Below are 13,586 nucleotides of genomic sequence, written 5' to 3'. Positions count from 1 at the left end.
AGGGCCCTCGAGAGGCCATGGAGTCCAGCCCCCTGCCCCCACAGCAGGGCCAAGCACCATCTAGAGATGATTAAAGGGTTGGAAAAGGTGTGCATTCATCGGGAGCACCAGCAAGATCTGAACCAGGTGGCTTCAGCGCTAGAGGCGAGAGCCTCTGCCGTGTGCACAAAAGAGCCGGGGACCGCAGGTGGGGTTGTAACACCCCCACATCCTCTGCAGAGCGCGCACAGCGGGGGACACGGAACACACATGTCCATCTGTCCTCTCCCACCGCTGCCCCGCAACGCCGCCGGGTGGGTCACTGCGTTTCCCAGAATGCACTGCTTCTGGGGCCGAGCTGGGAAGAGCGGTTTTGGTACCCAGAGGACACTGCAGTGGAGATGGTTTAGGAGGCTGCTAGTGTGGACATAGGGTGAACGTGGAATGGTCTGAAACCTGGTCCCGCACAGCTAGCGAAGTGGCCCTGACCTGCTCGTATCAACGCTGTTCTGCCCACACCGTTCAGGTCTCTCTCGCAGGCCAGGGGAGGGCAGAGAGGGCCCTAAGACCTTATGCGCCCTGCTCAGGAGCTGCATTTCCTGTGTGGTTTCCACCGAAGAGCAGCCAGTGCTCGTGGGAGTTGCCAGACTACATCTGCTGGCCTGTTAACGGGGGTCCTCCTCTGAGCCCCCGCTGGGATATCAAACCAGGGACGCACTTGGCCAATGGAGGATGAAGAGAGCTACATGGTATTAAACCTCCGGCCAAAGCAGAGACAACCAGGCCGACCCACTGAAACCAGGGCCCCAGGTAAGTGCCGGAGCCTCCTCCCAGGGCGCCTGATTTCACAACGCAGCAATTACGGGGCTGGCGTCAAAGACACCCACATTAGCTGAAAGTTGGTGGAGTTGGGCAGCCAGGTCCACTGGACAAGAGATGGGTCTCAGGGTGAGTGGATAACTCCTGGGAAGTCAGAGTAGCGGGATCCAGGCCTTAGCGCCATATTTCCAATGTCAGAGCTGAGGCCTGGACCCAGCAAACACTCACTAAGTGCTGTCGGACTTGCTAGGCTGACGAGCACCAGTCAGGGCCTGCACCTCAAAGGAAACGACCTTTTCTCCCAGGCTGATGCTGAAATCAGTAGAGCTCCAGCCGTGACTCCCAACAGACTTGCAGTGAAAGGCAGTTTTCAGCACGGGCCTGATTCTGAATGAGCTTCACCTCCTCTGGCAATTGCCTTAGCGGCTGGGAAAACTTTCATTCCGCCTGAGTCACGCATATGCCATATTGCAGCCATGTGCATCCCAGGAGGTGAAAAAGGCAAGGCGGGTGGGCAAGAGCTGGTATCGGACCACCTTTGGGTGGTGGAAAGGACAAACTTCCCAGCCGTACAAAGCTTTCCTTTGCATCGGTGCACTCAGAAACTCCTCTCAAGCTGAACTTAAGCCAATCAGAACACGAGAACGGCGCAACTGGGTCACACCAAATGTCCACCTAACCCAGCGTCCTGCCTGCCGACAGTGGCCAGTGCCAGGTGCCCCAGCAACAGTGAGCAGGACAGGGAATCAGCCAGTAACCCAGTGACTAAAGGATGGTGTCTCTTCCCCATTGTCTGGCTGAAGTGTGTGTGTCAGCCTGAGGCTACGGGAGGGTCTGGAGCAAACTGTATTTTCAATTCAAAGGCAAACAAAGGCATTTTCTTGTGTGTTTGTTTGTTTTCTTCGTGCAGAACTGCGCATAGTTAGTTCTGCGAACCCCCAAATTGTTCTGTTCTTAGTAGTCGTATTTCTGTAGTATTTGTGTGGTGCTCATCTGTAAGTGAGCAGTTCAGCATAGCAGGTCAGAGCATCCAACCTTGCATGGTGCCACTCTAAAACAGAGACTTTGCCACCCGATTACAAGTGGAGACATCGGAACTGGAATTTATTTGATACTTATCGCCTCGGACTCAACAAAGATATCAATTACCTTACGCGTTAAAAGGACAATTTCCCCACCTTTGATACAAACAAAACAGCAGTCCAGTAGCACTTTAAAGGCTAACAAAATAATTTATTAGGTGGTGAGCTTTCGTGGGACAGACCCACTTCTTCAGACCGTAGCCAGACCAGAGCAGACAGAGAGGTCGCCGTGTTAGCCTGTATTCTATCAGAACAAAGCAGCAGGCACGTCTCGCTTTAAAGACTGAGAAAATAATGTATTAGGCGATGAGCTTTCGTGGGACAGACCCACTTCTTCAGATCTACAGCCCTCCCAGAACACAGAGGGCCAAAAGAGCAGAGGGGGCGGCAGGTGTGGGGTGGGGAAGTCAAGAATTAGATAAAACGAAGTATGTAAAAGAGTCCTTATAATAGGTCAGGTAATTGCTGTCCTGGTTCGATCTAGGTGTTAGTGTCTGGGATTTGACTATGAATGAGAGTCCTGAGCACTCTCTCTGTAGGCGATCGTTAGAGCTCCTCTTCAGTAAAACACAGACTTTCAGGTCATTAACAGAATGGGCCGCTCCACTAAAGTGCTGGCTGACAGGCTTGTGAGTTAGGAGTTTTTTGATGTCTGCTTTGTGTCCATTCATGTTTTGTCGAGGAGTGTTTACAGTCCACCTTTGATATTTGCAGTGACCCCCAGGCAGACCGCTTAGCTCAACGGACACTTACAGAACATTTTTCTTCCCCCTTCCCTCTCTTCCTTCTGCCCCACATAGCTGATTCGTCACTTTTTATTTCATTTTTTTCCTGTCTTTTAAATTCTCTTTATCTTGGTTATCAGTTATCAGGATTCTGCAGCCCTGAAGACGTGGGTCTGTCCCGTGAAAGTTCATAACCTAATACATTATTTTGTTAGACTTTACGGTGCCACAGGACAGCTGGTTTGTTTCATAGAGATGAGAGTGTTACATTTGAGCTAATTCAATCAGGGCAGATGTAGATAAGAAGGTGAGAATACCTATTTCAGCCATTTCAGGTCACAATCTGTTTTCGAGCTGGAATTCCTGTACAAAGTTGACACCCTGAGGATGGGTGTGAATTGAAACTGGGAATGGCTCTCTCTTTACCTAACTTTCCCCTTTAGGTATTCTCACTTTCTTACCCACATCCACCCTGACTGAATTAGCTCTGATGCAAGGCTCTCATCTCTGTATCCCTCCCCGCTGTGTCTTTCTCTGTCCCTTCATGCCCCGATGCAGTGAGCTGCAACTCACAAACACTTAGGCTATAATATCAGAGAGGGAGCCGTGCTAGTCTATATTCTATCAAAAGAAAAAAGCAGTCAAGTAGCACTTTAAAGACTAACAAAACAATTTATTAGGTGATGAGCTTTCGTGGGACAGACCCACTTCTTAGTCTTTTTCTGGCATGGCTCTGGTCTGAAGAAGTGGGTCTGTCCCACGAAAGCTCATCGCCTAATAAATTGTTTTGTTAGTCTTTAAAGTGCTACATGACTGTTTTTTGTTCTGTTAGGCTATAATAAAACTGTTAGTCTTTGAGGTGCCACTGGACTCCTTGCTGCTTTTTGCTGGGAATGTAAGGGGCTAGCTTGCGGTTTTAACTCAGCTTTCCACATACCACAACTGGGATGGCTAAAGTACAGATTCGCAGCACAGTCACATGGGCAAGTACCCATCGCCGCTCTCTGTCTGTGACACCCTCCACAAGCCAGTGACTGTTACCTGGCTGCCACTGCTTGCTGTGGTCTATGGCAGTGTTGGGCCTAGGATATTACAGCAACAAGGTGGGTGAGTTAATCTTTTATAGGCCCAAATTCTCCTGGTGGAAGGGACACGCCCCGCAGGAGAGCCCTCGACAGCTTCCTTCTCACCAAAAGAAGCTGGTTCATCAAATGATGTTACCTCACCTGTCTCTCACAGGTATCACTAACATGTTCTTCAGCTTCCCTGTGCATGACCCTGGTTAGGCAGCTGAGACAGGTGTTCCCAGTGTTCCATGGGTACCACATGGGCTCCACAGCAGAGTCTTCTGCCTCGTTGCTGTTGTCTCGTTCCCTGGGTGCGGTGCGGAAGGTCCCTTATGGCTGGCTTGTTGCAGCTTCCTGGCAGCATGTGCGCTGGATTCAAATTGCTCCAGGGGTCGGATGGGCTGGGAATACCGTCCTGCTGGCAGCAGTGATAGCCCTGGGACTGTGGGGTGAGTAGTGCCAGGACATACATCCATTTGCACAGGTACGTAACGGTGCACCATGAATTCTCCCTCCTCCCCAGTGCCACTGAGATTCCACTTCTGCCTCCAGTGCCTTTGTGACCAGGCGCGTCCTCGTCGCAGCGCCCCGGGTGACATCAACCAGGTGTATGTTGGAGCTGCAGGCGGGAGATTCCTGGGACCTGCCTAGACCACGTCCCTGTTAAATGTACAGGGAAAAGGGGATGACACTGTTCAACGATTAGATACAAAACTGGTATCTGCAGCCCCCTCTGCAAAATGTGGACACCCATGGAGATCATGCGGGTGTCTGTAGCTTTGCAGGGCTCTAGATACAGAACCTCTATCTCCATTCCTTTGTCTCTGTAACTTCAAACATGAGCCGTGGATCTCCACACATTGGCAGGGCTCTACTCTGTGTGCCAGCGAGTCTCGTTCATTCCATGCCGCACTCCAGCGCTCTAACCCGACCTAGATCCCCCCAAGAGGGTATTTAGTGGATTTCGCATGAGGGTTTGCGCCACCTGGCCAGATTTTCCCAGGATTGCCCTTTAAATCTGTCCCAGTGCCCATGTATGCAGCCAGCTGTCTCGTTCTACAGCCTCAGGATCACCTCCCAGAGTTTTGTTCCTCAAAGGTGACAACCCCTTGAACACTCTGTCTTCTTTCATCCCCCTCCTCTGACTGACACTGGTGGTGTTGGGAAGTTTTCCAGTTACAAGTCCCTTGTGAAGAGCAGACCAGAGCAGCAACAAATGCCCTGAATAGTGAAGGTGCCACTCACAGACCCGCCGACAGAACTCAGCACAGCACTGGCCTGGAGGATTTCCTGGCTCACTTGAAACAATTTCTGTGTGAACCTCCCAACAGCAGCTCAGCGGGTAACCTCAGCTCACACCGTTCCCATGCAGCTTCCTGCACTGCAGGGACCTCTTGTGGCAAGTTTGTACTTTGGAACTGGTAATATCAACAAGTGCACGAAATAGCCCATTGCTTGTGAATCTTTCATGCAAAGGGTTAAAAAATACCCCCAGTTCCTTTCCCACAGCCTACTTTATACACACCAGTGTCTGGCAGGGGAAAGAGATTACCTATGGCTTTAACAATGGCTTAGTTACCTCTCTGCCATAAAACTTCTGTCCACAACATGCAGCCATCTCTGGGGAAAACTTTTCTGTGTCTTTAGCATCACACACCAACATGCTAAGCCAAGGTCAGCAACCCCTGACACAGACACAGGAGTGGCACACAAATCGATTTTCATCGGCACACGAGGTAGGAGGTCAGCCCCGCCGCTCCTCCCCATGCAGCCGAGCGCTTGCTCCGCTACAGCCACCACCAAATGGTAACACTCTGCGTCTTAATTTATTTATTCATGAAACTGTTGTAAGTAGAAGTGTTGGGGTCTGTCTACACAGCAGCCTTATTCCAAAATAAGCTGTTCCGGAAGAGCTATTGCTAAATAGCGTATTTCATAATAACATCGCTACACTCAATAAGTGAATTTCAAAATAGCACTTTGCTATTTCCAAGTCCAGCATCTACACAGATACAGCCTATTTTAAAACAGAGCCATTAGATGAACTATGGCTTACTTTGAAATACGGTAATCCCCTGGTATGCATGATTTTGATTTGCGCTCAACTCACATTAACATGAGTTAAGTGCAAATCAAAGTGCTCCAGCTCCCAGCTCCCTCAGCTGGGGGAGCCCGGGGCAGAGAGCTGCTGCAGCATGGTTTCTCCCAGCTGGGGTAGCCAGGGGGTGCGGGGGGCAGATGGCCACGGTGTCACAGATTCTCCCCAGCCACCGTCATCTGGGGGAAGCGGAGAGAAGCCATGCCTGGCACCCACCAGCCACTGGGACCTGGTAGCCAAGCTGCTGTTTGGTTCCCAGCTCCACCCCCCAGTCCTCACTTGTAGGACTGCGAAACTGACCAGCACATGGCTGGTCAGTTTCCCAGGTCCCACTAGTGGGGAGGAGATGAAAACCAGGCTGCTGCCTGGTTCCCAAACCCCACCACTCTGGGAGCCAGGAAACTGGCCAGCCCAGGTGGGGGGCTGGTCAGTTTCCCAGCTCCTGCAAGCTCAGGGGTTCCCGTCTCCCCCAACTTGCACTAAATTCGAGTTACATAGGGGTTGCAAAGAATGCAACCCCTGCATAACTTGGGGGTCTACTGTAGGCTCTATTCCTTGTCTTAACAGCCCATTTCAAAATAGGCGCTATGCCTCATGAAATGAGGTTTACCAATTTTGAAATGAGACGCTTCTATTTCAAATGTATTTATAAATAGTGGTTGCATTGTGTAGACGCTAGCAAAGCTATTTTGAAATAACTTTGCTGTGTAGACGTAACTTTAGTGACTTTAAAAAGTATCACCGGCACTTGAACCTGTAAATAGAGGTCAAAAGGTCAAATTTCAGCACTCCACCTCCAAAAGGTTGCTGACCCCTGCTCTACACAATAACTAAGGAGAAGAAATGGCCAAATGTATGTTCAGGAGGAATGAAGGGAAGGGAAAAATGTAGCTACCCAATTTGGTAGAGCACCTGCCGTGTACAAAAGAGACAAAAAGATGTAATAACCCAGTTTTGATTTCACCATCTGAAAGACGGTGAAAGCTGATGAAACGAGAACCTCGAGATGCCCCAAGTCATCCTGCTGTGTTTGGAACGGCCGCAGCCAGGCTCCCAGAAACAAAGTTTTGTTCCAACACGTGAATTTGAGAAGGGTTGAGCTCCATAAACTAGAATATGTTTTTATTTCCCACCGAACTACCTTCCCCAAACCCACCGAAAAAGGTGAGATGGGAGTGTCAGTAGAGAGCCCTGAGTGTGAAATGTGGCTTTGTTGTGGCAGAAGAAAATTGTCTAAAAATAGGTGTAAGTTACGGAGGGGAAAAAGTCAGCGGTGGGGGAAAAAAAATCCAAAAAGTTACTTGAGTAAAAGTACAGTGGCTTGTCTGGGAATGTACTTAAGTACAAGCCACTGGTGTCCCCTCTGGAAAAGTACTGGAATAAAAGTACACATGCACACAGGTCACACCTTGATTGTTGTCATGTATCCAGAAGTGAAAACAGCCGCACTTTTACTCAAGTAACTTTTTGGGTACCTCTTCTGCCTCTGGAAAAAGTGCCCTGAAATTTACTTGAGTAAAAGTACAGCTACTTTGGGGAAATGTGTAATTAAGTAAAAGTCAAGTTGTCCTTCTGAAAAACTACTTGTGGAAAAGTGCTGATGTATCACGTCTTGATTGTACTCGAGTGCTTGGAACTAAAAAAGCAGCTGCTCTGTGGATACCTCCAGGTACTTGAGTACAGTCAAGATTTGACACTTTTGTATTTTCAATCAAATAGTTTTCCAGAAGGCCAGCTTGACATCTACTTTATTAATTTTCCCCCAGCGTAACTGTGCTTTGACTCAAGTAACTTTTTGGGTACTTTTCCCACCTCTGCTAACTGGAAACACCATAACGTGAAGGCCAAAATGCGATCTTTAGTAACACTTAGTATCTAGACCGCCTTCCATCACAACATCATGAAGCACTTTATAGTCTCAATAGATTCAGCATCTCAACCCCCTGTAGCTTATCATCCTGCTTTCAAAGCTGGGGAAACTGAGGCATGTGTGGGTGAAGTGACATGCCCAAGGGTATGCAGCACATCAGAGTCAGAGCTGGTCTAAGACCAGTTCTCAAGGCCACTGCTGTAAAATTAAGACAGTGTTCCATTTGCTCTTGGTTTTATGGGTGCAGCTATTCAGGGCCATGCATGAATAAATGGAGATGTGTCTCCACACAACCCTTGATTGTCAGGGGGTTTCCTTCATGCCAGCAGACCACCACTCACCAGCAGATGTGCCTGACTCCCCCACCACCACCTTCCTTTGAGATGGCCCAGAAAACGGCTGACATAAATGGCACCATTTTGCTGAACAGCTCTAGTTTCCTATTTTGCATGACGTGCGTGGACGGGGCAGATTGCGTGCACTGGCAGGGTGTATGTATGCAAGCTAATGAGTCCCATGTTCTGATAAAAGCCCCAGATCCCCACATAGTCTGTCCACGCATGTCCAGTATCCAGTACTAGGGTTGCTGGCTGCCATCTCGACCAATGCGCCTCCACCCTGGGCTGCTGGGTTTGCTGCCATATGAATACTGGGCCTGGCCTTTAAAAAACACAAACAAACCTGTCTTCATCCCCCACTCCAGAGGGCTCCAGATGCAGAATTTGCCCCATCGAATGGCTCATGCATGAGGGAAAATGCTACTGGGTGTCTAAAGAGAGTCAAATTTGGAAGAAGAGCCAGGATGATTGCTTAGCAAAGAAGTCTCACCTCCTGGTGATCCGGGATCAAAAGGAGATGGTAAAGTAAAAGGAAAAGTTACATAAAGTTCAGCTGGGGCAGTAGCTTGCTGATTAGAATATTTATTACCCCTATTTCCAACACCCCTGCTCTTCTGCCAAGCAAAGGCAGCATTTCAGGGCCTTTTTGGGTGATTTCCAGAGCAGACGACATGGAATCTGGAACTACTTGTTATATTTGCACACAAACATCAGTCCTGGAACAGAGATGCACAAGCAGCATACAGGGCAATCGTTTCTCCCACACCGACCTGTCAAATATATATGGAGATATATCTATCTCATAGAACTGGAAGGACCTTCAGAGGTCATTGAATCATAGAATCATAGAATAGTAGGACTGGAAGGGACCTCGAGAGGCCATCGAGTCCAGCCCCCTGCCCTCACAGCAGGACCAAGCACTTTCTAGACCATCCCTGAAAGCCATCTATCTAACCTCTTCTTAAATATCTCCAGTGATGGAGATTCTACCACCTCCCTTGGCAATTTGTTCCAGTGTTTGATCACCCTGACAGTTAGGAACTTTTTCCTAATGTCCAACCTGAACCTCCCCTGCTGCAATTTCAGTCCATTGCCTCTTGTTCTATCCTCAGAGGCGAGGAAGAACAAGTTCCCTCCTTCTGCCTTATGACACCATTTTAGATACCTGAAAACTGCTATCATGTCCCCCCTCAATCTTCTCTTTTCCAAACTAAACAAGACCAGTTCTTTCAGCCTTTCTTCATAGGTCACGTTCTCTAGACCTTTGATCATTCTCGTCGCTCTCCTCTGGGCCCTCTCCAATTTCTCCACATCCTTCCTGAACTGCGGTGCCCAGAACTGGACACAATACTCCAGCTGAGGCCTAACCAGCGCAGAGTAGAGCGGGAGAATGACTTCTCGTGTCTTGTTCACAACACACCTGTTAATGCAGCCCAGAATCATGTTTGCTTTTTTTGCAACATCATCACACTGTTGACTCATATTTAGCTTGTGGTCCACTATAACCCCTAGATCCCTTTCTGCTGTACTCATTCCTAGGCAGTCCTTTCCCATTCTGTATGTGTGACACTGATTGTTCCTTCCTAAGTGGAGCACTTTGCATTTGTCCTTATTAAACTTCATCCTGTTTACCTCAGCCCATTTCTCCAGTTTATCCAGATCCTTTTGAATTATGACCCTATCATCCAAAGAAGTTGCAACCCCTCCCAGCTTGGTGTCATCTGCAAACTTAATAACTGTACTTTCTATGTCAATATCTAAATCGTTAATGAAGATATTGAACAGAACCGGTCCTAAAACAGACCCCTGAGGAACCCCACTAGTTATACTTTTCCAGCAGGATTGAAAACCATTAACTACTCCTCTCTGGGTACGGTTATCCAGCCAGTTGTTCACCCACCTTATAGTAGCCCCATCTAAGTTGTATTTGAGTAGTTTATTGATAAGTATATTATGTGAGACCGTGTCAAATGCTTTACTGAAGTCTAGGTATATCACATCCACCGCTTCTCCCTTATCCACAAGGCTTGTTATTCTATCAACGAAAGCTATTAGATTGGTTTGACATGATCTGTTTTTAACAAAACCATGCTGGCTGTTCCCTGTCACCTTACCACCTTCCAACTGCTTGCAGATGATTTCTTTAATGACCTGCTCCATTATCTTTCCTGGCACAGAAGTTAAGCTGACTGGCCTGTAGTTTCTCGGGTTATTCTTGTTCCCCTTTTTATAAATGGGTACTATATTTGCCCTTTTCCAGTCTTGTGGAATCTCTCCTGTCTCCCATGATTTTCCAAAAATGATTGCTAAAGGCTCAGATACCTCTTCTATCAGCTCCTTGAGGATTCTAGGATGCATTTCATCAGGTCCTGGTGATTTGCAGACATCTAATTCTTCTAAGTAAATTTTAATTTGTTCTTTTCTTATTTCAACTTCTAAACCTACCCCTTTTTCACTAGCATTCTCTACATCAGGCATTCCTTCAGATTTCTCAGTGAAGACCGAAACAAAGAAATCATTAAACATCTCTGCCATTTCCAAATTCCCTGTTACTGTTTCTCCCTCCTCACTGACCAATGGCCCTACCCTCTCCTTGGTCTTCCTCTTGTTACCAATGTATTTGTAAAAAGCCTTCTTGTTTCCCTTTATGCTTGCAGCTAGTTTGAGCTCATTTTGTGCCTTAGCCTTTCTAATCTTGCTCCTGCATGCTCGTGTTGTTTGCCTATATTCATCCTTTGTAATTTGTCCTAGTTTCCATTTCTTGTACGATTCCTTTTTTAGTTTGAGATCATGCAAGATCTCGTTAAGCCAAGGCAGTCTTTTGCCATGTTTTCTATCTTTCCTACGCAGCGGGATAGCTTGCTTTTGGGCCCTTAATAATGTCCCTTTGAAAAACTGCCAACTCTCCTCAGCCGTTTTTCCCGTTTAGCTTCCCATGGGACCTTACCTACCACCTCTCTGCGTTTACCAAAATCTGCCTTCCTGAAATCCATTATCTCTATAGTACTGTTTTCCCTTCTACCCTTCCTTAGAATTGTGAACTCTATGATTTCATGATCACTTTCACCCAAGCATCCTTCCACTTTCAAATTCTCAATAATTTCCTCACTATTTGTTAAAATTAAATCTAGAACAGCTTCCCCCCGGTAGCTTTTTCAACCTTTTGGAATAAGAAGTTGTCTGCAATGCAATCCAAGAATTTATTGGACAGTCTGTCCCCTGCTGTATTAGTTTCCCAACATGTACCTGGATAGTTGAAGTCCCCCATCACCACCAAATTCTGGGCCCTAGATGATTTTGTTAGCTGTTCAAAGAAAGCCTCATCCACCTCTTCCACCTGGCTAGGGGGCCTGTAGTAGACACCTAGTAGGACCTCATCCTTGTTTTTTACTCCTCTGAGTCTAACCCAGAGACTTTCAACCCGTCCATCTCCTATGTCCATCTCCACCTCTGTCCAAGTGTGTACATTTTTAATATACAAGGCAACACCTCCTCCCTTCTTTCCCTGTCTGTCCTTCCTAAGCAGGCTGTACCCTTCAATACCAACATTCCAATCATGAGTATTATCCCACCAAGTTTCTGTGATGCCAACGATATCGTAGTTGTATTCATTTATTAGTACTTCCAATTCTTGTTTTTTTCCCATACTTCTTGCATTTGTATATAGGCATCTCAGACATTGATTTGGTCTTGCCTCCCAGTTTTGCCCTGGCCCTCTTTTTTTTGTCCCCAGCACTCACAGCAGGACCAAGCACCCTCCTTGGCAGCTTCTGGGGTTTTTTTCAGTCTAGTTGCCCCAGGTCCCTAAATGATTGGGCTCACAAGCCTGGGTTTAGCAAGCCAATGCTCAAACCGCTAAGCTATCCCCCTGGCCCCATGCCCAGCTCCCAGGGAGTGCCTCTGCCTCCTGTCTTTGCAAAGAAGTATCCACAGAGGTCCAATGGGACCAGGTGCTGATTGTTTCTCCTGACAGCCCCTGAAAATCAAGCGCGCATGACCAAAGGGAGTAGGCAGGGCAGCCTAGCCCCGCATGGCAAGCTCATCCGTTCCCTTCTACTTCCACTTCGCAGGATTTCATAGCCAGCGTTACACAGAACACCAATCCAATCTGGCTCGGGCTCACCACGATGTCCCCAGAGTGGAAGCGGACCTGGCTGGACAGCTCCCTCCTAGATCCAGCACTGTGAGCGTTTGCTACATTTTTATCAGCTGGAGAGAATAGTTTGATTTTCTGAATTGGTGGGACAAAGAGTGATCCGCTCCCTCTGCCCACAGTAACAGGCACTGACGGTCTTGGCACAAGTCAGTAGGAAGGTGACTTTTCTCTAAGGTATTACTAGATATTTTGCCCTATTGGAGCTGGTGCAGATCGGCCAGAGCATCACTGGAGTCAATGGGCCAGACCCCCGCAGTGGGTCCGAATCAGTTGTAGTTGTGGTCAGTTCCACCCGATTCCCAGGTGGTGTGAATTGGCTGTAGCTTTGTCTCCAGTCCAAGTGCCGAATGTTTCCCCTAAAAGCCCTGGAAAACCCAAAGCATGTGTCCAAAGGCAGTGCGCAGGGAAGTCTAGCAATGCACCGCCAGTTCCCCCAGTCCCGTGTTGCACAGCACACAAATCCAGTGTGGCTGGACTGGTGACCAGGCAGCATACGTACGTACACCTGTAACAAGGAGGGCCTCTCCCACCAAGGAGCTCTCGCCATCTAGGTGTAAGTCTTGGTTGTAGGTTTCACCTGTTACTTGGATAACAATCAAAAAAGAGAGATCGGTGTTGGACAAAGTTCAGAAAAGGGCAACAAAAATTATTAGTGGTTTGGAACGGGGCCATATGAAGAGAGATTAAGCCTGGGACTTTTCATCTTAGAAAAGAGGACACAATGCCCCTGTGGAGGCAGACGGGTGAGTTGTTGCTTGGGGGAGCTCTTGAGGAAGAAAATTTCCCTGAAACTTTTCCTGACCCGTCTGTGGTGACTGCAGAAAATGGGAGTGAGATGAAGGAGAGTGAACAGGAAAGGTGCTTGTCTGTAAGCGCCAGAGCAGCCCTTTCCCTGGGGAGAAATTTGTTTCAGCTCCTGATGGGCAGGGCCTGCCTGAGTGTGAAACCACTGGCTGTGCTCTGCAAGGGTCCAAAGCAGGCAGGGCAAAGGTTTCTCAGGAACTGGAAGTTGGTCCAAGTAAAGTGAAAACTGTCAGGGAATGTGAGCAGCCCTGTGAGAACCAAGTAAAACAGCTGCACAGTCACTCTCTGTAGGATGCAGGAGAGCGCCAGCAATTCCCCATCTCCAGATGGGGGAAACACTTATATTCTCATACTGGACTCCACTTCTGATTCCATGGGGAGGCAGAAGTTGGAGGTGGAAGGACAAAGGAGCTTTGGACCTGGTGGGCCAGTAAGGGATAAACAGGGATTCCTTCATGTGGATTCTGTGTCTGGGATTCACAAAACAACTTTTAGAAACCAGTTTGGTTTGCAAATTTCCAGACTGGCTGGGAGGGGGCCGTCTCCCTGAGATCATCAACCGCCCAGCTCTTGTTAGAAGGGAGGGCACAGCCAGAGAGATCAGCTTTCCACCCCAGGGGGCAAGGGAGAAGATTAGAACTTGATGGT

General features: G+C 48.1%; 1 protein-coding gene across 1 annotated transcript; it reads left to right on the top strand.

Moving 5' to 3' along the window:
• Window positions 1-704: 704 nt before the first annotated feature.
• On the top strand, window positions 705-13,263 carry LOC142024636 (killer cell lectin-like receptor subfamily F member 1). The gene is made up of 5 exons (XM_075016774.1): window positions 705-789; window positions 4,023-4,121; window positions 4,841-5,014; window positions 8,344-8,498; window positions 12,049-13,263. Exons 1-5 carry the CDS (start codon window positions 705-707, stop codon window positions 12,163-12,165), a joined length of 630 nt encoding a protein of 209 aa, XP_074872875.1. The 3' UTR covers window positions 12,166-13,263.
• Window positions 13,264-13,586: the final 323 nt, after the last annotated feature.

Source organism: Carettochelys insculpta, chromosome 22 (assembly GCF_033958435.1).
Source record: "Carettochelys insculpta isolate YL-2023 chromosome 22, ASM3395843v1, whole genome shotgun sequence".
Taxonomy (NCBI): Eukaryota; Metazoa; Chordata; order Testudines; family Carettochelyidae; genus Carettochelys; species Carettochelys insculpta.
The sequence above is the reverse complement of the archived record's forward strand: the minus strand, read 5'-3'. Positions and strand labels throughout refer to the sequence as shown.

What these genes read in the sequence shown, in the direction of transcription:
- LOC142024636 (XM_075016774.1), top strand. Translation starts at nt 705, where the DNA reads ATGGAGGATGAAGAGAGCTACATGGTATTAAACCTCCGGCCAAAGCAG. An exon ending in GATAGCCCTGGGACTGTGGG is followed by an intron (nt 4,122 to 4,840) that starts GTGAGTAGTGCC and finishes GGTGTTGGGAAG; the next exon opens with TTTTCCAGTTACAAGTCCCT. An exon ending in TCCCAACAGCAGCTCAGCGG is followed by an intron (nt 5,015 to 8,343) that starts GTAACCTCAGCT and finishes CCCCCACTCCAG; the next exon opens with AGGGCTCCAGATGCAGAATT.